Source organism: Trichosurus vulpecula, chromosome 3 (assembly GCF_011100635.1).
Source record: "Trichosurus vulpecula isolate mTriVul1 chromosome 3, mTriVul1.pri, whole genome shotgun sequence".
In the NCBI taxonomy this organism is placed as follows: domain Eukaryota; kingdom Metazoa; phylum Chordata; class Mammalia; order Diprotodontia; family Phalangeridae; genus Trichosurus; species Trichosurus vulpecula.
Window position 1 is genome coordinate 405,728,771 of NC_050575.1, and position 25,259 is coordinate 405,754,029.

At 43.2% G+C, this 25,259-nt stretch overlaps 2 protein-coding genes across 4 annotated transcripts; both read right to left on the minus strand.

The window, feature by feature from the left end:
* Window positions 1-4,161: 4,161 nt before the first annotated feature.
* On the minus strand, window positions 4,162-11,291 carry LOC118841567 (fatty acid-binding protein, liver-like). 3 transcript variants are annotated; one of them, XM_036749104.1, is made up of 5 exons: window positions 11,130-11,291; window positions 10,550-10,722; window positions 9,089-9,181; window positions 4,992-5,084; window positions 4,162-4,278 (listed from the first exon to the last, which is right to left on the minus strand). In XM_036749104.1, the coding sequence occupies exons 1-5, from the start codon at window positions 11,194-11,196 to the stop codon at window positions 4,183-4,185; spliced, it is 522 nt and encodes a 173-aa protein (XP_036604999.1). In that variant the 5' UTR covers window positions 11,197-11,291; the 3' UTR covers window positions 4,162-4,182. The 3 variants fall into 3 exon arrangements, with proteins under 3 accessions (XP_036604999.1, XP_036605001.1, XP_036605000.1); XM_036749106.1 differs by lacking the exons at window positions 4,162-4,278; window positions 4,992-5,084 and adding an exon at window positions 8,158-8,300 and having other exon boundaries at window positions 11,130-11,282; XM_036749105.1 differs by lacking the exons at window positions 4,162-4,278; window positions 4,992-5,084 and adding an exon at window positions 8,326-8,500 and having other exon boundaries at window positions 11,130-11,289.
* A 10,956-nt stretch (window positions 11,292-22,247) lies between these two features.
* Window positions 22,248-24,985, minus strand: LOC118844213 (fatty acid-binding protein, liver-like). The gene is made up of 4 exons (XM_036752053.1): window positions 24,884-24,985; window positions 24,303-24,475; window positions 23,008-23,100; window positions 22,248-22,321 (listed from the first exon to the last, which is right to left on the minus strand). The coding sequence occupies exons 1-4, from the start codon at window positions 24,948-24,950 to the stop codon at window positions 22,271-22,273; spliced, it is 384 nt and encodes a 127-aa protein (XP_036607948.1). The 5' UTR covers window positions 24,951-24,985; the 3' UTR covers window positions 22,248-22,270.
* Window positions 24,986-25,259: the final 274 nt, after the last annotated feature.

The following is a 25,259-nucleotide window of genomic DNA, read 5'->3' on the forward strand; positions in this document are numbered from 1 at the left end:
TCTGAGCATCAGCTTCCTGATCTGCTAAATAGGGATTATAAGAGCAGCCCCTCCCTCTCAGTGTTGTTTTGAGGACCAAATGAGAGAACATGAAGTACTTTGCAAACATTAAAATGTTACACAAACGCTAGCTCTTTTCTCTATTATTAAGTGACTTGCCCAGGTTCATAGAGCTAGTAAATATGGGAAGTGAGAGTTGTGTTCAAATCCATGTCCATGTCTCATGCCCCGCAGTCCACTAAATCAGGCCACCTCTCATCAAATTAATCATCTCTAAAATGGAATTCATCTTCTCCACTAAACTCGCCCTTCCTCCAAACTTCCTTTCTTCTGTTGAGGACAATCAGCCAACCTGATTCAGAACCTCAGAGTCTTCTTCCCTCCCTCCATCTCAACCCCCATAGTCAATCCATCCCCAAGTCCTGTCAATTTCAACTCGACAGCCTCTCTCAAATCTCTCCCTTTTTCCCCACCCTAACACTCATGGCCTCATCCCTTCTTGGAGCAGTCTCCTAAGTGGTCTCTTTTCTTCCAGGCAGCCTCTGTCATCTTGAATCTAGTCTTTACCCAGGTGCCAAAATAATCTTCCTGTGATCAAAGCATGACTGCATCATTTCGTCATGCAAAAATCTTTGATGGCTCCCCACTGTCTGCAGGATAAAATGCAAACTCACTCCCCAACCTGGCATTTAAAGTACACACTAGAAATCAGAGAACCATCATGACTAGCATGAAGTCAGGATTTAACACAAGCACAGAGATAATAAGAAAGGAAACAATTGTGTATGAAGCACCTACTATGTGCCAGGCACTGTTCTGCGTTTCACAAATATTATCTCATTTGATCCTCAGACCAGCTCTGGAATATAGTTGTTATTCTTGTCTCCATTCTACAGATAAGAAAACAGAGGCAGACAGAGTCACACAGCTAGTGAGTGTCTGAGGTCAAATTTGAATTCAGGTCTTCCTAACTCTAGACCCAGTGCTCTATCCACTGAGCCTTCTAGCCCAGATGAACTATATCTTCTGGTACTGAAGAAAGTGGTAAGTGTGACTGCCAGGTCACTGTCAGTAACGCAATAGCCTTACAAGGTTGGAAAGCAGAAAATGTCCAGATTTTCAAGAAAGTGATGACATCAGAATGTGGAAATTATAGGTCAGTGAGCTTGGCTTCAATTCCTGGGAAAATCTAGAGTGGCTGATTAAAGATCAGCTAACATCTGGAGAACGAAATGGTAATTACACAGAGCCAGTCTGGCTTCTAGAATGCCACTGGCCCCATTGATTTCACTGTCTCTTTTGACAGGAATACTCAAATTGTCTTTCCTAGATTTTAGCAAAACTTGCAATAAAGAATCTCATACTATTCTTGTGGAGAAAGTAGAGAGACAGAGAATAGACAATTACACAGTCAGATGGATCTAGAAATTACTGGATGACTAGACCCAAAGATGAGGTATTAGTGGTTCATTGTCAACATGACAGTAGATCTGTAGGGGAGGGAGGGCATAAGCATTTGTTGTTGTTCAGTCATATCCAATTCTTCATGACCCCATGGGCCATAGCACAACATTGCTCACCATCCTTTCTCAAACACCAAGGAATCCAAAGGGTTCTTAAGTGAGTGTTAATGAAGGGTGGGCTGGAGTAATCTGCCTCACAACCCTGGGTGGCAGCTTCCTGAGCAGCAGCCTTGCTTGGATGTCTTAGGGGATGTATTCCTTTGTAAGCCCTTCATCTTGTGGGTAATTTCCTTCTTTCCCTGTTTTTTCACCTTGTTCTGCCAGCTCAGGGTTCCCAGATGTGACTTCCACCCACAGCTATCACTGGAATATTTTGTGCCTCAGGTAAATAGCACAAAACCCTGTGTGGGGAGAATTGGTTGTGGTCCTTTGTTCTTGAAGAGGACCAAAATGACATCACTATGTTAGAGTCACCTTACCCTGTGTCTAATTGTGGCTGATCAGACCAATATAAGCTCAGAAAGCTGTACCACAGATCAGGCACAAATATTCCCTGTGAACATTTGAGTGGATACTCCAAACTTGTGCATCCTGCATTTCCTTTTAGCTGTTTCAATTCTGCTTTGCTGTTAGAGCATAGCACCTTCTCTGAAATGGGCATGCCATGCTGAGTGGTCCTGTACCAATGTCTCCCATGTGACACAATTGATTCCAGACTTCTTAGGAGACCCAGAGAATGTTCTTGTATTGCTTCTTCTGACCACCATGTGAATGCTTGCCCTATGTGAGTTCTTCATAAAATATTCTTTTTGTCATGCATACATTTGGCATTCAAACAACATGGCCAGCCCATCAGAGCTCTCTGCAGTGGAGTTTGAATGCTTAGCAGTTTAGTTCAAGAAAGATCTCAGTGTCTGGTACCATATCCTGCCAGGTGACCTTCAGAATCTTCCTAAGACAATTCAAATGGAAGTGATTCAGTTTCCTGCCATGGTGCCGGTAGACTGCCTAGGTTTCACAGGCATACAACAATGAGTTCAGCACAAAGGCTCTGTAGAAGACAGAGAAAAAGACACTGAGACACCCAAGCAAAGTGGTGCAGTGTTTAGAATGCAGAACTTGGAGTCAGGAAGGCCTGAGTTCAAATGTAGCTTCAGACACTGCTTGTATGTCCTTGGGCAATTCACTTAACCTTTCAGTGCCTCAGTCTCCCCATCTGTAAAATGGGGATTACAATAGCACCTACCTCCTGGGACAGTTTTGCAAACCTCAAAGTATAATGTAAATATCAGTTATTATTATTATTGTTGTGGTTGTTCTGAGGAAGCTGCCTCATAGCATGGTGGGCATGAGAGTGCGAAAAGAGAAGGAGGTTATCTAAGCCAACCATAACACAGATTCCTAATTTAACTGATTATTCTTGTTTCTTTCTGATGTAAGAAAAAGAAATTCCTGTTAGAGCTATCCAATAGTGGAAAGGAATAAACATTGATATGGTGCTAGACCCTTCCTAACTTTATAATTATGATCTCATTGGATCCCTACAACAATTCTGGGAGAAAGGTGCTATTGTTATCAAATTCATTTTACAGATAAGGAAACTGAGGCAGACAAAGGTTAAGTGACTTGCCCAGGGTCACACATATAGGAAGTATGTGAGTCAAGGTTTGAACTCAGGTCTTCCTAACTCTAGGCCCCGTACTCTAACCATTACACCATCAGCTGCCTCAAAGACAAACATAGTTTCTTTTGGAGGTAACAGGTTCTTTCTCATTGGAGGTCTTCATGCAAAGTATGGATGATCATTTATCAATTATGATGTAGGGAGGATTCTTTTTCAGCTATGGTTTGGACTAGATGGCCTCTTATGTTTCTCCCAACCCTGAAATTCTGTGATTCCCTAACTCAGGTTACAGCTCAGTTGTTCTCATGCAGCCAAAGGATTGCCAGAGCTAACTGTATGGCATCCTTTTGAATCCTGGGACCCAGCCAAGTCCATTTGCCCTCCTGTAGTTAAGGCACTGCTCTTCAATTAGGCTTTCCTTCTCAGATCTGAACTTTATAACCCAAATCTTCCTCATTGTTTACTAGAAGCATAGGCCCTTCAGCTGTGGTCTTCAAGATGGTACTTTTTGTAGCTGGTTTGAAAAATGCCCCTCTCATTTAATGCATACACACACACACACACACACACACACACACACACACACACACACTTTAACCAAGAGTTTTTGGACTCAAAATACTTTGATCTAAAGGTATGATTCTCACTTAGGCATTCCAGGTACAATGTTAGGCAAATATAAATGATGGTGCTAGTAGGGGGGGGTGAGGAATATGGGACCATAAGGCACAAACCCCACCCCCCTAAAATCACAGGTAACAACTTATTGCATCAACCCCAAAGTAGGTACCATTTCCTTCTAGGTGAATGGTAATTTGCAAATAACTTCAAACTATTCATTTCTTTTGGCTCCCTCCATTCCTTGGAGAAGTGGATAACTATGGGTGCAGAATGGTGTATGTACTAGCAAATGTAGGTTGGTTTTGCTTGATTGCTTTTCTTTGTTACAAGGTGAGGCTCATTGAGTGGGAGGTAGGTGGGCACAGTGAATTCAGAAATGGTGGTGATATAAGAACAAAAGGCCTTAATAAAACCTTGAATAAAAATATACTTGTAGAGTCATTCAAAGACAGATTTCTTTAAAGAAGCCAGATTTTATTGTATTAATTTTACACAGGAAAAAGAAATGAAAAGCAGACATATCGAAATACTCTTACTGATTCTCTTGAAGACAATATCACCCAACATGGTCTGAAAGCCAAAAAGAAATCCAGTGTGAATCTTTCCTGGAATGTCTTCCAGTATATCAGCATACCAGTCAATGACCCCAGTATTTTAGATAGACTAGAGATAGGTTTGGCAATCTTTCTGGGTTTTTGTATGGACTGTCCTTGCTTCCTGAGGGAACCTTGGGGAGGATTGGCTTTTTGGTCTTCTAGGGCCTCATTAAAAAATATAAATATTTGCAGCAAGGTTCACAGAATAAGGATGACAGAGATGCCCCCAGAAAAAGGTTTAATTCCCAAAGGGGGATTAGCTGGAATGGGATAGAGGATTAGGTGACTGGGAGTGGAAGGATGATAGGATCATGGATTTTTGGCTGAAAAGAGCCTCAGGGATCACCCACCCAACTCCCTGGGAGTCTACAATAAATGTTACATGCTCTGCTTTACACAGGGTGTTGGGCAGTAACTCCTCCCTTCTTCCCTCCTTCCTCCCTCCTGTCTACCATGTCTTTCCTTCCTCCCCTCTTTCATCCCTTTTCCCTACTGTCCTCCATCCCCACACCTGTCTTTCCCTCATCCTCTCTTCCCTCGCTCCTCCCTCCAGTCCTCCATCTCCTGTCTTCCTTCTCCCTTGTTCTATTTGTAGCCTCAGTACTTGATGCTTAATAGGTGTTCACTAAATGCTTTTTGGATCCATTCCCCACACCCAAGGCAGAAGAGAAATACCCAGTCACTCACAGTGGTGATTATGTCTCCATTAAGTTCAGTGACTGACTTAACTCCTTTGAGAGTTGTCACCAGCTTGTTGTCACCTTTCATGGACACTATAGCCTGTAGGGAGACAGAAGAGTTATCTCTGGGAAGCCCCAGGGACTGGGGGTAAAAGAAGGGGTGAGAGTGAGCCAGATGCACTGGTAAATGTTTAACAACTGGTTTTCTGGAAGGAAAAAGTATACAGACAAATTTTCATTATAATCTGTATTATTAATATTTGAATATAATCGGCATTGTTAACATTTTCTCCATCACTTTAAACTAGGCAATCAATAAAACAATAAATCAGTCCTTAACTTGTAGTGTTTACTATTTTCTGAGGGGTAAATGCTCACACTTAAAATTTAACAATTGGCTCTCTGTCATGTTTGAACTGACTACAGCACACCCCCGGAGTAAGTGCCCAAGCCACATTCTCTGAAGAATTCCTTGCTTCTGTACCACACTGGCTTGATTGTTTTCCAGTTCTCTTAGCCCTTTCCTGTGGGGAGCCAGCTATATCCTGTTTAGGCCTCTTAGACCTCTGTAAGGCAGGGTCAACTGAGAATGGGCCTATGTATGGCAAGGCCAATTTTAGGATAAGAAGACTTGGCAAGGAAAACCTGCCTTTGTAGCTGATTATCTGCATGGATAATGACAGAAATGTTTCAGCCTGGTTATCTGTATGAGAGAACATAAATATTTCAATTTGGTTAGCCTTCAGGAAAAATAGTGTCTCTCTCCCAGGAACAAGGAGATAAAAAAACTTAACCAATGCTTTATTGTACTCTTCTTTGAAGTCTGGATGACTCAGCAATTAACCTGTATATCATACTGTCAGTAAATTCATTAAAATCAGTCAATAGCTTGACTATATGACTCGCCTAGCCCCACGTCTTTGTCTTTTTGTGTCAATGATTTCATCATATATTCACGCCCCTGCTGGCACAGCTGGGGCCTGGAACAGGGACAAGGAGAGAACTTGAGAGAGAGATGATGTAACTTCTTACCAATACTACCTCCAGAACACATTCATGTAAAGGGTAAGAGGACTAATTATCACTAGGCTTACTGGGGGATTGTAGAAATTTAAAAAATTTAGAGATTTGAATATGAGGCAGATACAATTTTAGGATAGGGGTCTATATCTGCAAGTATTAAGAAAAATTGTAACAGAAAGAGATTTTTGTATAACAGAAGAGCAAAAACCAAGAAAGTACAATTGATTTGGAAAGATGGGAGATTATTGGAAAACAAATGAGTAAGAGATTAAGGGAAGATGGACCAGAACACTTCCCAATGTCAGCCTTTTCCATATGGAACATTTTAAAAATATGTCTTACTCCCGAAGGAAAAGTTCCTATGGTACAAAGAACAATTAAGCATGATAGGGGATTGGGGAGAGATTTTGTGAGCGTCAGCCCAGGAATAGACGACAATAACCCACTAGGGGGTAAACTAGCTAATTGGGAGTTACCAAAGTGGAAAGGGAAAAGAAAAATGCCGCAAAGTCTAATTTGTGCAGTGGATTCATAGAAATCCTGTTTGTGCATCCTGTTGTTTCCTGTCTGTATCTGTTTGGTGTTATGTGTCTCTGTTTGAAGACAGTGTGTTATCTAACTCTTCTTTTTGTTGGTAAAGTTGTTGAAATAAGAAAATGCTCTTTCTTTCTCCCTTCATTCCAATTCTGGCCAAACTTGGAATGTGAAGAGAGATACTTTGTTACCCACTCATAGCCCACTGACAACAGCCCTGGACCCCTGGAGGCCCTGACGCCCACACTTCTAGGCCAGCAGAGGAACCTCTCCTCTCAAGTCCCCAAGTCCTTGCTCCCACACCACCAGAACCTGGAATTTTTGCTCCAAGTTTCCCGAAGCCCAGCAACCCCTATTAGGAAGCAAATGTTCATCAGGGACCCTCCTCAATGACTCCTCAGACCTTTAACTCAGGTGCTGGACTCTACAGCTTCCCAGCACTCCCCGGTTCTTAGTCCTCCTCCCCTTTCCCAAATCCCTGGCTCGACCACCCCCAGTCCACAATCAAGCTCTGCAAATGTGGGGAGAGAAGAAAAGCCTCTATGCTTGGTAAGCCCAATATATGTAATGATTTGGGAATGCAATTAATGTCATCTGAAATTTTTTCTGTTTGTCTTATTACTGTACTTCTAAATTGTAGTAAAATTCTCCTACATTGTAAACCTTGAGTGAATGTTGTGAGCTAAAAACAGTGTTAGACAAAGAAATTTTTAATCTGAATTTTGTTGCAACTAAAAAGTGAAAACAATTATGTAAAAGCTGGTTAAGTTACTTTCTCAGCCTTGCTAACCCTGTGTTCTTATGTTTTATAACTGCCATTTAGAAAACCAGGCATTCCTACTTTTACCTGTAGTTAATAGAAGGTCAGAGCTCAAACAATTTGGCCAGCACTTGTGAAACTTGGAAGATTGTTAACTAGGTTTTTGGGGATTACCGTTTTAATGTTAAAAACCAATAAAGTTCTAGAGAGATAGAAGGAATTATGTCCTCCCACCTTTCAGGCTAGATTCGTGGGTAGGTTCTATTAAATCTAATATTGATATTAGCTATGGTAAAAATATGGGTTATCACGAATTATTTTCAAACACACATACACGCGCGCGCGCGCGCACACACACACACACACACACACACACACACACACACACTTTAACCAAGAGCTTTTGGACTCAAAATACTTTGATCTAAAGGTGTGATTCTCACTTAGGCATTTCCGGCACAGTGTTAGGCAAATATAAATGATGGTGCTGGTGGGAGGGTGGGATGTGAGAGGAATGCAGGGACATGAGCCACACACCACCCCTAAAATCACAAGTAACAACTTATTGCATCAACCCCAAAGTAGGCATCATTTCTTTCTAGGTGAATGGTAACTTGCAAATATCTTTAAACTATTTACTTCTCTTGGCTCCCTCCGTTCCTTGGAGAGGTGGATAACTATGGGTGCAGAATGGTGTGTATACTAGCAAATGGAGTGACTATGTTGGTTGGTTTTGCTTGATTGCTTTATTACAAGGTGAGACTCATTGAGTGGGAAGTGGGTGGGCACAGGGAATTCAGAAATGGTTGTGATGTAAGAACAAAAGGCCTCAATAAAACCTTGAATTCAAATACGCTTGTGGAGTCATTCAAAGATAGATTTATTTCAATAAGCCGCATTTTATTGTATCCATTTTACACAGTAAAAATAAATGAAAAGCAGACATGTCTAAATTCTCTTACTGATTCTCTTGAAGACAATATCACCCAAGGTCATGGTCTGAAAGCCAAGAAGAAATCCAGTGTGAATCTTTCCTGGAATGCCTTCCAGTATATCAGCATGTCATACCAGTCAATGACCGCAGTATTTTAGATAGATTAGAGATGGGTTTGGCAATCTTTCTGGGTTTTTATATGGACTGTCCTTGCTCCCTTAGGAAACCCTGGGGAAGATTGGCTTTGGGGTCTTCTAGGACACCACTAAAAAATATAAATATTTGCAGCAAGGTTCACAGAATAAGGATGACAGAGACGCCCCCAGAAAAAGGTTTAATTCCCAAAGGGGTATTAGCTGGAATGGGATAGAGGATTGTGTGACTGGGGGTGGAAGGATGATAGGATCATGGATTTTTGGCTGAAAAGAGCCTCAGGGATCACCCACCCAACTCCCTGGGAGTCTACAATAAATGTTACATGCTCTGCTTTACACAGGGTGTTGGGCAGTAACTCCTCCCTTCTTCCCTCCTTCCTCCCTCCTGTCTACCATGTCTTTCCTTCCTCCCCTCTTTCATCGCTTCTCCCTACTGGCCTCCATCCCCTCACCCGGTTTTCCCTCATCCTTTCTTCCCTTGTTCTTCTCTCCTGTCTTCCATTTCCCTTTCTTTCCCTCCTCCCTTCTTTCCTCCCTCCTCCCTGCTTTCTTTCCCTCCTCCTCTCTTCCTCGTTGAAGGCACTGTCTTCCTTGTTCTATTTGTAGCCCCAGTACTTGATGCTTAGTAGGTATTCACTAAATGCTTTCTGGATCCATTCCCCACACCCAAGGCAGAAGAGAAATACCCAGTCACTCACATTGGTGATTGTGTTTCCATTAAGTTCAGTGACGGACTTCATTCCTTTGAAATTTGTCACCAGCTTATTGTCACCTTCCATGTGTGCTACAGCCTGTAGGGAGACAGAAAAGTTACCTCTGGGAAGCCCCAGGGATTGGGGGTATAGGAAGGAGTGAGAGTGAGCCAGATGCTCTGGTAAATGTTTAACAACTGGTTTTCTGGAAGGAAAAAGTATACAGACAAATTTTCATTATAATCTGTATTATTAATATTTGAATATAATCTGCATTGTTAACATTTTCTCCATCACTTTAAACTAGGCAATTAATAAAACAATAAATCAGTCCTTAACTTGTAGTGTTTGCTATTTTCTGAGGGGTAAATGCTCACATTTAAAATTTCACAATTGGCTCTCTCTGGACAGTTTGAACTGACTCCAGCACACCCCTGCAGTAAGTGCCCAAGCCAGATTCCCTGAAAAACTCCTTCCTTCACTACCACAGGTTGGATTGTTTTCCAGTTCTCTTTTCCCTTTCCTTTCTTTTCCTCCTCTCCCCTTCTCTCTTCTCTTCCTTTCAATGTCTGTGAGTCATATATATATATATATATGTGTATATATATATTATATATACATATATAATTATAATTATATATACATATATATTATATGTATATATACATATGTATATACATATATAATTATATATATATATAATAATATATAATTATAATATAAATATATATTAAATGTCTAGGATGAGTCACATTGTGCTGAGTACTGAAGACGGTCCCTGCCCTCAAGCACCTTACAGTCTAATGGGGGAAACAATAAGCAAACAAATATGTACATACAATAAGCAAATATGTACAAACAAGTCCTAGACAGGAGAAGTCAGAAATAATTAACACAGGGAACGCCCTAGGACTAAGGGATTGGGGAAGCTATCTTGTAGAAGAGTGAAGGGAGATTCTAGTTGGGATTTGAAGGAAGCCAGAAGGGTCAGCAGTCTGAGTGGAGGAATGAGAGCATGCCAGGCCTGTGGGCCAGCCAGAGAGAACGCCAGAGCTGAGAGATGGAGGGCTTACTTTGAGGAACAGCCAGGAAGCCAGGGTCACTGCACAGAAGAGAATGTGTCAGAGAGTAAGGTGTGAGAAGACTGAAAAGGTAGGAGGGGGCTGGGTTAGGAAGGAATGAAGTCAGTCACTGAATACAGCCTACATGGGTTAGAGGCACTACTTCAAGTCTGGTTTACCACCCCACTTTCCGCCAGACTGCTTCTCATCTAATCTACCGATGTTGCAACATCATGACTGACGGAGATATTTTGTGTCTTATCTTCCTTGGAGATGGTAAGGTCCAGGGGGTTAGGGACCATGTCTTAGCTAACATTTGCATTTCCTCCAGGGCTTAGCCCAGAAGCTAACAGGTGGCACCTTAATTAATAACATGTCCTGAAACTGAATTAAGTTCTATTCTTACCTTGACCTTCTCTCCAGTAGGAGTATCCATCTGAAACTCCTCCCCCAGGGTGAACTCAATGACCTGGACTTTGGTATCAGCAGTGGTGGTGAACTTGAAATGCTTTCCATTTTGTACAATTTCAAGCACTCCCTTAATATCCTTTCCCTTCTGTATGATGTCATCAGGTACACCTGGTTCATACAATAGAGACTTAGACATAGAAACCATCTAAGTGCCAAATGATCTCATTTGAGCCTTGCGACAGCCCTGGGAGGGAGGGGCTATTACTATCCCCATTTAGCAGATGAGAAACCCAGGGTTCAGAGCAGAGAGGTGATGCAATCTACATCACTGAAAGAATTAGAAGCAGAGCCAGGGCATGCATCCAGATCTAATTCTGCATTGCGTGGTTCTTCACCCTGACCCCCAAGCCAGGCTCCCAAATGCCTGCCCAGAGCCTCCCTAGTTGGATTATTTCACTTATGCAGGTTCCCTTTGAGTAGTTTAAGTTCATCCCTTTCTGACAATAGCCAATCTAATGCTCCTGCCCCTTGATCCCAACATTTGATGCCCAAAGACTGTTTTCTTAAGCACTTACCAGCAGCCTTCATGAAGGCTTCATAATTCTCTTGGGACTGGAGCTGGTACTTTCCTGAAAAGCTCATGGTGGAGGGATGTTGTCTCAAACCACTGGCTGGGAGAGAAGTTGCCTGACCTGGCCCTGAGGGGCTGGCTTTATAGGGGGCTCGTTCCTTTCAAATGCTGGTCAGAGGTTATCAGTTGCAGGTTTTACTCTTCTGCTCAATCATTAACTCTTTGGGAGCAAGGTCAGCAAAAAAGGATAAGGTAGACATAGTGGGGGTTGACTGGAGGACCTGGTCGCTTGGTACAGGAGCTGGGGGCAGGGGTGCAAGGTGGGCATGAGCTATCCAACTATCCAGACTGTCTGTGGCTGGCAGGGGAGGGTTGGTCCCATAGGCATAAGGATGGGGAGTTAGTGAGGTCCTTTCACTTTTCAGGAACAAAAAAAAAATTATCAATATGGCACTTTTCTTTATTACATTGTGCTTTCTCATGCATGAACTCATTTGAGTCTTAAAAGTATCCTGTAGGGTAGGTGATCAAAGTATATTTGCCCCAGATTTACAGATGAGGAATCCAAGGTTTGCCAAATTCATGCAGCCTGTAAAACACTGAGCCAGGGTGGATATCCAGGGATTTCTCAGGTTCATCTTGTCATTCATCAGACTACAGCACTTTGCATAACACAAGGTGCTGCATTTGAAGCCAGAGCTCACTACCAGAAGCTTACATTTTACTGTGTATGTGTGTGCATTCACATGTACGTGTGCGTATGTGTCTAGGAGGGGGGAGTGTTCATTTCTATCTCTATCTCCTCAATATATATCACGCAGCAGACATTCAATAAATGTTTGCTGAATTGAATTCAACCCGAGTTATTCTTTGATCGTTTAGGATTATTTCACTTTCATTGTTTCAGAGCTTAGCATAGACCCCTGAATTGAATTTTTGGTGGTTCAGTCATTTTTGGTTGTGTCCGACTCTTTGTGACCCCAATTCGACATTTTCTTGTCAATAAGATACAGGAATGTTTGCCATTTCCTTCTCCTGCTCATTTTGCAGATGGGGAGACTCAGGGAAACAGGGTTAAGTGACTTGCTCAGGGTCACACAGCTAGGAAGTATCTGAGGTCTTATTTGAATTCAGGTCTTCCTGACTCTGAACCCAGTGTGCTATGCCCTATGGCGCCACCTACCTGCCCAATGACTACACTATACTGAAGTCCACTACACTGCACCCTCCCCTACTTTTTACTGAAACAAAATTTCATTTTATACTAGAGCCATAACTGCAAAGCCGGTGACATTTGAGAATCTACAAATGGGACTTTGCCTTTTTAAGACCAATGAAAGAACCATAACGGAAGGTGGCACAGCAGTGTGACTGTGAACTGTAGTTATCAGAAGCACCAAGCACTGGATGTTTCCTTAGCTGCTAGGAAAAACCTGTTATTTTTTTAAATTAAAATTAGTTTTCATTTGTTTATTGAGGTTGTATCTCCCTATATCTCTCAGGCTAGAAGCATAGCAACCACTCGTTCAGGACCCCAGTCCTGATCAGTTAACCTGCTTTGTGTCTCTGACCTTGGCCAGTTTGCCCTTTGTTAGGCAACCTGGGGGCTGGCAGTGTTAGTGCCAGACTTGGGGCACTCGGTTCTGAATGTCTTCAGACCTACTGCAGCTCAGAACTCCTGAACACAAGCCTTCCGCCAAACTCCACCTCCTCAACCTCCCCACCATCAGGCTCTAAAGACATTTGCCACTGCCCAGAAAAAAGGTGAAGGAGGGAGAATTGTTGCCAAGCTGGACCAGGACCAGGGACTGGGTTGGAGGGATACAGAAGGGGTCACGACCCCACTGGCTTACAGATGCTGGCAGTCATAGATGGAATAAGGCAGAGAGAAGTCAGAGACAGAACCCCCAGGGACCACCATGAGAGTCAGCCCCCTGTTTGCTTGAGGTGTGTTTCATCACCGATGACGACTTTTCGGCTAGGGATCAAAGGTTCCTCTTTATACTTAAAGCTTCCCTTGCTTGTCATATAGCAGACCTCACACCAAAACTGAGATAGGATGTGGGCTAGAGGGATGCAGGAATAAATGTAATTTGTCATTTGAAGGCTAAGTCAACAGTGAGATGCTAAATCTAGGCTAGATGCTCTGGACACCATCTCATGGCCTTGTGTTAGTCTTCACATTTCTCTGTTTCTCTTGACCGTGTGACACTGCTATCTAGCCCCTCCCAATGAAGACTTTGCTTCTGTTTGGTTTCTACAAAGTTCTTATCCTTGTTTTTCGGGCTTTCTGGTCCCTCCTTCTCTGTCTACTTTGTCACTTATAAATCATCTTCCAAGCCTGAAGTGTGGATTTCCACCCAAGGTCCTTTTCTTCTTGTCTTGCTTCTGTCCACTCTCTTTTGGTGATCCCAATCCAATCTTCTCTTTGCAGTTCATATTCAAGTCTAAACTTCTAACCTTAAAGTTTCTACTGAATTCTTGTCTGATATCTCCAACTATCCATGGGAGATTTCTATCTCAGTGACCAGCTGGAACATAGAATCACATATTCAGAGATAGAAAGAATTTTAGAGAGCATCGGGTCCAATTCTTCCTTTTAACATATGATGAAACTGAGGTGCAGAAAGATGAAGTAGGCAGCTAGGTGACACAGTGGATAGAGTGCTGGCCTTGGAGTCAGGAAGTCCTGAGTTCAAATACTGCCTTTGACATTAACTAGCTGTGTGATCCTAGACAAGTCACTTAATTTGTCTGAGCATCAGTTTCCACATCTGCAAAATGGGGATAATAAGAATAGCTCCTCCCTCACAGGGTTGTTGTGACGACCACATGAGAGAACATAAAGTGCTTTGCAAACGTTAAAATGCCATACAAATGCTAGCTATTTTCTTTATTATTAAGTGACTTGCCGAGGTTCATAGAGCTAGTAAATATCTGAAGTGAGAGTTGTGTTCAAATCCATATCCATGTCCTGTGCCTTGCAGTCCACTAAACCAGACTGCCTCTTATGAATTTAATCATCTCTAAAATGGAATTCTTCTGCTCCACTAAACTCGCCCCTCCTCCAAACTTCCATTCTTCTGTTAAGGACAATCAGCCAACCTGATTCAGAACCTCAGAGTCTTCTTCCCTCCCTCCATCTCAACCCCCATAGTCAATCCATCCCCAAGTTCTGTCAATTTCAACTCTACTGCATCTCTCAAATCTCTCCCCTTTTCCCCACCCTAACTCTCATGGCCTTATCACCTCTTGGAGTAGCCTCCTAAGTGGTCTCTCTTCTTCCAGGCAGCCTCTCTCATCTTGAATCTAGTCTTTACTCAGCTGCCAAAATAATCTTGCTGTGACCAAAGCATGACTGCATCATTCCCTCACTCAAAAATCTTCAGTGGCTGCCTATTGTCTGCAGGATAAAACACAAACTCACTCCTCAACCTGGTATTTAAAGTACACACTAGAAAAGGAGAACCATCATGACTAGCATGAAGTTGCTATTTAACATAAGCACAAAGATAATAAGAAAAGAAACAATTGTATATGAAGCACCTACTATGTGCCAGGCACTGTGCTGTGTTTTACAAATATCTCATTTGATCCTCAGACCAGCTCTGGAATGTAGGTGTTATCTTGTCTCCATTCCACAGATAAGGAAAGGGAGGCAGACAGAGTCACATAGCTAGTGAGTGTCTGAGGTCAAATTTGAATTCAATCTTCCTCACTCCAGACCCAGTACTCTATCCACTGAGCCTTCTAGCCCAGATGAAGTATATCTTCTGGTGCTGAAGGAAGTGGTAGATATGCCAGCCAGGTCACTGTCAGTAAGACAATAGCCTTACAAGGTTGGAAAGCAGAAAATGTCCAGATTTTCAAGAAAGTGATGACATCAGAACATGCAAATTATAGGTCAGTGAGCTTGGCTTCAATTCCTGGGAAAATCTAGAGTAGCTGATTAAAGATCAGCTAACATCTGGAGAAGGAAGTGGTAATGACAAAGAGCCAGCCTGGCTTCAAGAATGCCACTGGCCCTATTAACTTCACTGTCTCTTTTGGCAGGAATACTCAAATTGTCTTTGCAGGGGTGTGGGAGGGAATACTAAGGATGAAGTTTTCCTAGATTTTAGCAAAACTTGCAATAAAGAATCTCATACTATTCTTGTGGAGAAAGTGGAGAGACAGGGAATAGACAATTACACAGTCAGATGGAAAGTTCATGGTGGAGGGATGTTGTCTGAAAACACTGGCTGGGAGAGAAGGAGCCTGGCCCGGCCCTGAGGGGCTGGCTTTATAGGGGACACATTCCTTTCAAATGCTGGACAGAGGTTATTGATTGCAACTTTTATGATTCTGCTCAAGCATTAACTCCTTGGGAGTAAGGATAGTGAAAAAGGAAAGGGTAAGCATAGTGGGAGTTAACTGGAGGGCCTGGTCGCTTGGTACAGGAGGTGGGGAGGAGGTGCAGGGGGGGGAGGTGTGCTATCCAACTATCCAGACTGTCTGTGGCTGGCAGGGGGGGGGTGGGCCCATAGGCATAAGGATGGGGAGTTAGTGAGGTCCTTTCACTTTTCAGGAACAAAAAGAAACATTATCAATGTGGCACTTTTCTTTATTACGTTGTGCTTTCGCATGCATGAGCTCATTTGAGTCTTAAAAGTGTCCTGTAGGGTAGGTGATCAAAGCATAGTTGCCCCAGATTTACAGATGAGGAAACCAAGGTTTGCCAAAGTCATGCAGCCTGTAAAACAAGGAGCTGGCGTGGAGATCCAGGGATTTCTCAGGTTTGTCTTGTCATTTCTCACCTACAGCACTTTGCATGAAACCAGGTGCTGGATTTGAAGCCAGAGCTCACTACCAGAAGCTTATGTTTTACTGTGTATGTGTGTGCATTCACATGTATGTGTGCATATGTGTCTAGGAGGGGGGAGTGTTCACTTCTATCTCTATCTCCTCAGTATGTATCACACAGCAGACATTCAATAAATGTTTGCTGAATTGAATTCAACCCGAGTTATTCTTTGATCGTTTAGGATTATTTCACTTTCATTGTTTCAGAGCTTAGCATAGACCCCTGAATTGAACTTTTGGTGGTTCAGTCATTTTTGGTTGTGTCCCACTCTTTGTGACCCCAATTCAAGGTTTTCTTGGCAATAAGATACAGGAATGTTTGCCATTTCCTTCTCCAGCTTATTTTACAGATGGGAAAACTCAGGGAAACAGGGTTAAGTGACTTGCTCAGGGTCTCCCAGCTAGAAAGTGTCTGAGGTCTTATTTGAACTCAGGTCTTCCTGACTCCTGACCCAGTGTGCTGTGCACTATGGCGCCACCTACCTGCCTAATGACTACACTGTATTGAACTCCACCACACTGCACCCTCCCCTACTTTTTACTCAAACAATGTTTCATTTTATACCAGAGCCATAACTGCAAAGCCAGTGACGTTTGAGAATCTACAAATGGGACTTTGCCTTTTTAAGACCAATGAAAGAATCATAAAGGAAGATGGCACAGCAGTGTGACTGTGAACTCTAGTTATCCGAAGCACCAAGCACTGATGTTCCCTTAGCTACTAGGAAAAACCTTTTATTTTTTTAATTAAAATAATTTTCGTTTGTTTATTGAAGTTGGGTCTCCCTATATCTCTCAGCCTGGGAGCATGGCAACAACTCATTTAGGACCCCAATTCTGAGCAGTTAACCTGCTTTGTGTCTCTGACCTTGGCCAATTTGCCCTGTGTTAGGCAACCCAAGGGGACTGGCAGTGTTGGTGCCAGATTTGGGGCACTCAGTTCTGAATGTCTTCAGACCTACTGCAGCTCAGAACTCCTGAACACAAGCCATCTGCCAACCTCCACTTCCTCAACTTCCCCAGCATCACAGAATACAGACATTTGCCACTGCCCGGGAAAAAAGGTGAGGAAGGGAGAATTGTTGCCAATCTGCACCAGGATCAGGAACAGCGGTGGAGGGATACAGAAGGGGCCACAGCCCCACTGACTTAGAGATGCTGGTGGGCACAGAAGGAATAAGGCAGAGAGGGATCAGAGGCAGAAAACCCAGGGACCAGCATGAGAGTCAGTCCGCTGTTTGCCTGAGGTGTGTTTCATCACTGATGATGCTTTTTTGGGTGGGGGTCAAAGGTCCCTCTTTATTCTTAAAGCTGCCCTTGCTTATGTTATAGCAGACCTCACACCAAAACAAAGATAGGAGGCAAGCAACAGGGATGCAGGAACAAATGCAATTTGTCATTTGAAGGTAAGTCATGAGTGAGATGCTAAATCCAGTCTAGATCGTCTGGACATGATCTCATGGCCTTGTGTTAGTCTTCATATTCCTTTGTTTTTCTTGGCCGTCTGACACTGCTATCTAGCCCCTCCCAGTGAAGACTTTTCCTACTGTTTCGCTTCTGGAAAGGTCTTATCTTGGTTCTTCTGCCTTTCTGACCCCTCCTTCTCAGTCTCCTTTCTTGACTCATCAATCATGTTCAAAGCCTGAAGTGTGGGTTTTCCCCTAATGTCCTTTTCTTCTTGTCTTGTTTCTCTCCACTCTCTTTTGGTGATCCCTATCCATTATGTGTGTAATAATCTTCTCTTTGCAGTCAATATTCAAGTCTTCTCTCCTGATCTTGACTGATATCTTCAACTGTCCATTTGAGATTTCTATCTCAGTGAGCTGCTGGCACATATAATCACATATTCAGAGCTAGAAGGCACTTTAGAGGGCATCGGGTCCAATTTTTCCTTTTAACATATGATAAAACTGAGGTACAGAGAGATGAAGTAGGCAGCTAGGTGACACAGTGGATAGAGTGCTGGCCTTGGAGTCAGGAAGACCTGAGCTCAAATACTGTCTTTGACATTAACTAGCTGTGTGATCCTAGACAAGTCACTTAATTTGTCTGAGCATCAGTTTCCACATCTGCAAAATGGGGATAATAAAAATAGCATCTCCCTCACAGGGTTATTGTGAGGACCAAATGAGAGAACATGAAGTGATTTGCAAACATTAAAATGCTGCACAAATGCTAGCTATTTTCTTTATTATTAAGTGACTTGCCCAGGTTCAAAGAGCTAGTAAATATCGGAAGTGAGAGTTGTGTTCAAATCCATATCCATGTCCTGTGCCCTGCAGTCCACTAAACCAGGCTGCCTCTCATGAATTTGATCATCTCTCAAATGGAATTCATCTGCTCCACTAAACTCACCCTTCCTCCAAACTTTCTTTCTTCTGTTGAGGAAAAGCAGCCAACCTGATTCAGAACCTCAGAGTCTTCTTCCCTCCCTCCATCTCAACCCCCATAGTCAATCTGCCCCCAAGTCCTGTCAATTTCAACTCGACAGCCTCTCTCAAATCTCTCCCCTTTTCCCCACCCAAACTCTCAGGTCCTTATTACCTCTTGGCGCATCCTCCTAAGTGGTCTCTCTTTTACCAGGTAGCCTCTCTCATCTTGAATCTAGTTTTTGCCAAAATAATCTTCCTGTGACCAAAGCATGACTGCATCATTTCCTCACTCAAAAATCTTCAGTGGCTCCCCCTTGTCTGCGGGTTAAAATGCAAACTCATTCCTCAACCTGGCATTTAAAATACACACTAGAAATGAGAGAACCATGATGACTAGCATGAATTCGGTATTTAAAAGAAGCACAGAGATAATAAGAAAGGAAACAATCGTGTATGAAGCACTTACTATGTGCCAGGCACCCTGCTGTGTTTTACAAATATTATCTCATTTGATCCTCAGACCAGCTCTGGAATATAGGTGTTATCTAGTCTCCATTCCAGAGATAAGGAAATGGAGGCAGACAAGAGTCACACAGCTGGTGAGTGTCTGAGGGCAAACTTGAATTCAGGTCGTCCTAACTCCAGACCCAGTGCTCTATCCACTGAGCCTTCTAGCCCAGAACTATATCTTCTGGTACTGAAGGAAGTGGTAGATATGAATGTCAGGTCACTGTCAGTAAGACAACAGCCTTACAAGGTTGGAAAGCAGAAAATGTCCAGATTTTCAAGAAAGTGATGACATCAGAACACGCAAATTATAGTTCAGTGAGCTTGGCTTCAATTCCTGGGAAAATCTAGAGTGGCTGATTAAAGATCAGCTAACATCTGGAGAAGGAAGTGGTAATGACAAAGAGCCAGCCTGGCTTCAAGAATGCCACTGGCCCTATTAACTTCACTGTCTCTTTTGGCAGGAATACTCAAATTGTCTTTGCAGGGGTGTGGGAGGGAATACTAAGGATAAAGTTTTCCTAGATTTTAGCAAAACTTGCAATAAAGAATCTCATACTATTCTTGTGGAGGAGGTGGAGAGACAGGGAATAGACAATTACACAGTCAGATCGATCTAGAAATCACTGGATGACTAGACCCAAGGTGAGCTGTTAGTGGTTCAATGCCAACATGACAGGAGATCTCTAGGGGAGGGAGGGCATAAACATTTGTTGTTATTCAGTCCTATCCAATTTTTTGTGAGCCCATGGGCCATAGCACAGCAATACTCACCATCCTTGCTCAAACACCAGGGCATCCAAAGGGGTCTTAAGTGAGTGATAATGAAGGATGGGCTGGTGTGATCTGCCTCACAACCCTAGGTGGCAGCTTCTTGAGGAGCAGCCTTGCTTAGGTGTCTTAGGGGACGTATTCCTCTGTAAGCCTTTCATCTTCTGGTTAATTTTCTTCTTTCCCTGTTTTTTCACCTTGTTCTGCCTTCTCAGGGCTCCCAGATGTGACATCGTCCCAGAGCTATCACTAGAACCTTTTGTGCCTCAGGTAAATAGCAGAAAACCCTGTGTGGGGAGAATTGGCTGTTGTTCTTTGTTCTAGAAGAGGACCAAAATGACACCACTATGTTAGAGTCAACTTACTGTGTGTCTGATTGTGGCTGTATCACAGATCAGGCACAAATAGTCCATGTGAACATTTGGGTGGATACTCCAAACTTGCACATCCTGCATTTCCTTTGAGCTGTTTCAATTCGGCTTTGCTCGTAGAGCATAGCACCTTCTCTGAAATGGGCATGCCATGCTGAGTTGTCCTGTGCCAGTGTCTCCCATGTGACAGGATTGATTCCAAAGTTCTTGAGAGAGACATTGAGAGGGTCCTTGTATTGCTTCTTCTGACCACCTTGTGAATGCTTGCCCTGTATGAGTTCTTCATAAAATAGTCTTTTTGTCATGTATAAATTTGGCATTCAAACAACATGGCCAGCCCATCAGAGGTCTCTGCAGTAGAGTTTGAATGCTTGGCAGTTTAGTTCAAGAAAAGATCTCAGTGTCTGGTACCTTATCCTGCCAGGTGACCTTCAGAATCTTCCTAAGACAATTCAAATGGAAGTCACTCAGTTTCCTGCCATGGTGCTGGCAGACTGCCCAGGTTTCAGAGGCATACAACAATGAGGTCAAGACAATGACTCTATAGAAGATGATGGGGAGAGACAAAGACACTGAGACACCCAAGCAAAGTGGTGCAGAACTTGGAGTCAGGAAGGCCTGAGTTCAAATGTAGCTTCAGACACTGCTTGTATGTGCCTGGGCAATTCACTTAAACTTTCAGGGCCCAAGTTTCCCCATCCATAAAATGGGGAATATAATAGCACCTACCTGCTGGGACAGTTTTCCAAACCTCAAAGGGTAATGTAAATATTAGTTATTAATGTTATTGTTGTGGTTGTTCTGAGGAAGCTGCCTCATAACATGGTGGGGATGAGAGTAAGAACAGAGAAGGAGGTTATCCAAGCAAACCGTATGACAGCTTCCTAATTTAACTGATTACTCTTGTTTATTCCTGATGTAAGAAAAAAAATTCCTGTTAGAGCAATCCAAAAGTGGAAAGGAATAAACATTGATATGATGCTAGACCCTTACTAACTTTATAAATACGATCTCCTCAGATCCTTACAACAATTCTGGGAGGAAGGTGCTATTATTATCAAATTCATTTTATAGATAAGAAAACTGAGGCAGACAGAGGTTAAGTAGCTTGCCCAGGGTCACACATATAGGAAGTATCTTAGGCAAGGTTTGAACTCAGGTCTTCCTAAATCTAGGCGCAGTGACCTAAACATTACACCATCAGCTGCCTCAAAGAGAAACAGTTTCTTTCGGAGGTAACAGGTTCTTTCTCATTGGAGGTCTTCATGAAAAGTTTGGATGATCATTTATCAAGTATGATGCAGAGAGAATTCTTTTTCAGCTGTGGTTTGGTCTAGATGGCCTCTGATGTTCCTTCCAACCCTGAAATTCTGTGATTCTCTAACTCCGATTACAGCTATGTTCTTCTCATGCAGCCAAAGGATTGCCAGAGCTAACTGTATGGCATCCTTTGAATCCTGGGACCCAGTCAGGCCAATTTGCCCTCCTGTAGTTAAGGCTCTGCTCTTCAGTTAGGCTTTCCTTCTCAGATCTGAACTTCATAACCCAAATCTTCCTCATTGTTTACTAGAAGCATGGGCCCTTCATCTGGTGTCTTCAAATCACACTCTTTGTAGCTGGTTTGAAAAATGCCCCTCTCATTTAATGCACACACACAGACACAGACACAGACACAGACACAGACACACACACAGACACACACACACACACACACACACACACACACACACAGACTTTAACCAAGAGCTTTTGGACTCAAAATACTTTGATCTAAAGGTGTGATTCTCACTTAGGAATTTCAGGTATAGTGTTTGGCACATGTAAATGATGGTCCCGGTCAGGGGGAGTGAGGAATGCTGGGCCATAGGCCTCAAGCCACCCCTAAAATCAAAGGTAACAACTTATTTCATCAACCTCAAAGTAGGCACCATTTCTTTCTAGGTGAATGGTAATTTGCAAAGATCTTTAAACTATTTACTTCTTTTGGCTCTCTCCATTCCTTGGAGAGGTGGAAAACTATGGGTGCAGAATGGTGTATATGCTAGCAAATGGAGTCACTATGTTGGTTGGTTTTGCTTGATTGCTTTTCTTTGTTATAAGGTGAGGCTCATCAAGTGGGAGGTGGGTAGGCACAGTGAATTCAGAAATGGTTGTGATGTAAGAACAAAAGGCCTCAATAATGAATAAAAATAAGCTTGTAGAGTCAAAGACAGATTTTTTTAACAGGCCACATTTTATTATATCCATTTTCCTCAGTAAAAATAAATGAAAAGCAGACATGTCTAAATTCTCTTACTGATTCTCTTGTAGACAATATCACCCAAGGTCATGGTCTGAAAGTCAAGAAGAAATCCAGTGTTAATCTTTCCTGGAATGCCTTCCAGTATATCAGCATGTTATACCAGTCAATGACCCCAGTATTAAAGATAGGCTAGAGAAATGTTTGGCAACTTTAGTGGGTTTTTATATGGACTCTCCTTGCTCCCTGAGGGAACCCTGGGACAGGTAGGCTTTGGGGTCTTCTAGGGCCTCATTAAAAATATAAATATTCCCAGCAAGGTTCACAGTATAAGGATGAAAGAGATGCCCCCTGAAAAAGGTTTAATGCCTAAAGGGATTTAGGATTAGGTGACTGGGAGTAGAGGTATGATAGGACCATGGATTTTTGGGTGAAAGGAGCCTTAGGGGTCACCCACCCAACTCCCTGGGAGTCTGCAATAAATTTTACATGCTCTGCTTTACATGGGGTATTGGGCAGTAACTGCACCACTCTTTCATCCCTCTTCCCTACTGTCCTCCATCCGCTCACCTGTCTTTCCTTCATTCCTTCTTCCCTCCCTCCTCCCTACAGTCCTCCATCTCTTCACCTGTGTTTCCCTCCTCCCCTCTACCTCCCTGAAGGCAATGTGTCCCTTGTTTCATTTGTAGCCCCAGTACTTGATGCTTAGTAGGTGTTCACTAAATGCTTTTTCATCCATTCCCCACACCCAAGGCAGAAGAGAAATACCCAGTCACTCACATGGGTGAGTGTATCTCCATTGAGTTCAGTGACTGACTTAACTCCTTTGAGAGTTGTCACCAGCTTGTTGTCACCTTCCATCTGCACTACAGCCTGTAGGGAGACAGAAGAGTTAACTCTGGGAAGCCCCAGGCACTGGAGGTATAGGAAGGGGTGAGAGGAGCCAGATGCACTGGTATATGTTTAACAACTGGTTTTCTGGAAGGAAAAAGTATACAGACAAATTTTCATTATAATCTGTATTATTCATATTTGAGTATAATCTGTGTTGTTAACATTTTCTCCATCCCTTTAAACTAGGCAGTCAATAAAACCATAAATCAGTCCTTAACTTGTAGTGTTTGCTATTTTCTAAGGGCTCACCCTTAAAATTTAACAATTGGCATTCTCTGGCCAGTTTGAACTGACTCTGGCACACCCCTGCAATAAGTGCTCAAGCCAGATTCCCTGAAGAACTCCTTGCTTCTGTACCACACTGGCTGGAGTGTTTTCCAGTTCTCTTAACCCTTTCTTTTCTTTTCCTCCTCTCCCCTTCTCTCTTCCCTTCCTTTCAATGTCTGGGAGTCAGTCAACAAGTATCTATTAAATGCCTAGGTTGTGTCACTTCCTGCTAAGTAGTGAAGATAGTCCCTGCCCTCAAGGAGCTTACAATCTAATGGGGGAAGAAAAAAGGAAATATGTACAAACAAGTCCTAGACAGGATAAGTTGGAAAAAAATTAACAGAGGTAAAGCCCTAGGACTAAGGGGTTGGGGAAGGTATCTTGTAGAAGAGTGAGGGGAGACAATAGTTTGGATTTGAAGGAAGCCAGTGGGGTCAGCAGTCTGAGTGGAGGAATGAGAGCATGCCAGGCATGGGGGACAGCCAGAGAGAATGCCAGAGCTGAGAGATGGAGGGTTTAGTTTGAGGAACAGCCAGGAAGCCAGTGCCACTGGACAGAAGACTATGTGTCAGGGAGTAAGATGTGAGAAGACTGAAAAGGTAGGAGGGGCCTGGGTTAGGAAGGAATCAAGTCAGTCACTGAACACAGCTGCCTTAGGTTAGAGGAACTACTTCAAGTCTGGTCCTCCAGCCCGCATTCCACCAGACTGCTTTTCATCTAATCTACGGATGTTGCAACATAGTGAGCAACAGAGATATTTTGTGTCTTATCTTCCTGGGAGATGGTAAGCCCCAATGGGTTAGGGACCACATCTTAGCTAATGTTTGCATCTCCTCCAGGCCTTAGCCCAGAGGCTAACAGGTGGCACCTTAATTAATAACATGTCCCAAAACTCAATTTAGTTCTATTCTTACCTTGACCTTTTCTCCACTAGGAGTTTCCATCTGACTCTCCTCCCCCAAGGTGAACTCGGTGACCACAACTTTGGTACCAGCGGTTACAGTAAGCTTGAAGTGTTTTCCATTTTGTACAATTTCAGCAACTCCCTTAATATCCTTTCCCTTCTGTATGATGTCATCAGGTACACCTGGTTCATACAACAGAGACTTAGAGCTAGAAGACATTTGAGTGCCCAATGATGTCATTTGAGCCTTGTGACAGCCCTGGGAGGTAGGGGCTATTATTATCCCCATTTTCCAGATGAGGAACTCAGGGTTCAGGGCAAAGAGGCGATACAATCCATGTCACTGAAAGAATTAGGGGCAGAACCAGGGCTCACATTCAGATCTAAGTCCGTATTGTGTGGTTTTTTACCCTGACCTCCAAGCCAGGCTCCCAAATGCCTGCCCAGAGCCTCCCTAGTTGGATTATTTCACTTGCTACAGGTTCCCTTTGAGTAGTTTAAGTTCATCCCTTTCTGACAATAGCCAATCTAAGGCTCCTGCCCCTTGATCCCAACTTTTGACGCCCAAAGGCTGTTTTCTTAAGCACTTACCAGCAGCCTTCATGAAGGCTTCATAATTCTCTTGGGACTGGAGCTGGTACTTTCCTGAAAAGCTCATGGTGGAGGGATGTTTTCTCAAACCACTGTCTGGGAGAGAAGGTGCCTGGCCCGGCCCTGAGGGGCTGGCTTTATAGGGGGCTCGTTCCTTTCAAATGCTGGTCAGAGGTTATCAGTTGCAGATTTTATGATTCTGCTCAATCATTAACTCCTTGGGAGTAAGGACAGTGAAAAAGGAAAAGGTAGGCAGAGTGGGGGTTAACTGGAGGGCCTGGTCGCTTGGTACAGGAGGTGGGGAAGGGAAGCAGGGACGGGGTGAGCTATCCCACTATCCAGACTGTCTGTGGCTGGCAGGGGAGGGGTGGTCCCA

Bases quoted from the DNA above. Each gene is read 5' to 3' on its own strand.
- LOC118841567 (XM_036749104.1), bottom strand. From the start codon at position 11,196: ATGAGCTTTTCAGGAAAGTACCAGCTCCAGTCCCAAGAGAATTATGAA. The intron at 10,723-11,129 runs GTAAGTGCTTAA...TGTATGAACCAG, and splicing joins AGCCTTCATGAAGGCTGCTG to GTGTACCTGATGACATCATA. The intron at 4,279-4,991 runs GTGAGTGACTGG...TTTGGCTTTCAG, and splicing joins ATGGAGACATAATCACCACT to ACCATGTTGGGTGATATTGT.
- LOC118844213 (XM_036752053.1), bottom strand. From the start codon at position 24,950: ATGAGCTTTTCAGGAAAGTACCAGCTCCAGTCCCAAGAGAATTATGAA. The intron at 24,476-24,883 runs GTAAGTGCTTAA...TGTATGAACCAG, and splicing joins AGCCTTCATGAAGGCTGCTG to GTGTACCTGATGACATCATA. The intron at 23,101-24,302 runs GTAAGAATAGAA...GTCTCCCTACAG, and splicing joins CTAGTGGAGAAAAGGTCAAG to GCTGTAGTGCAGATGGAAGG.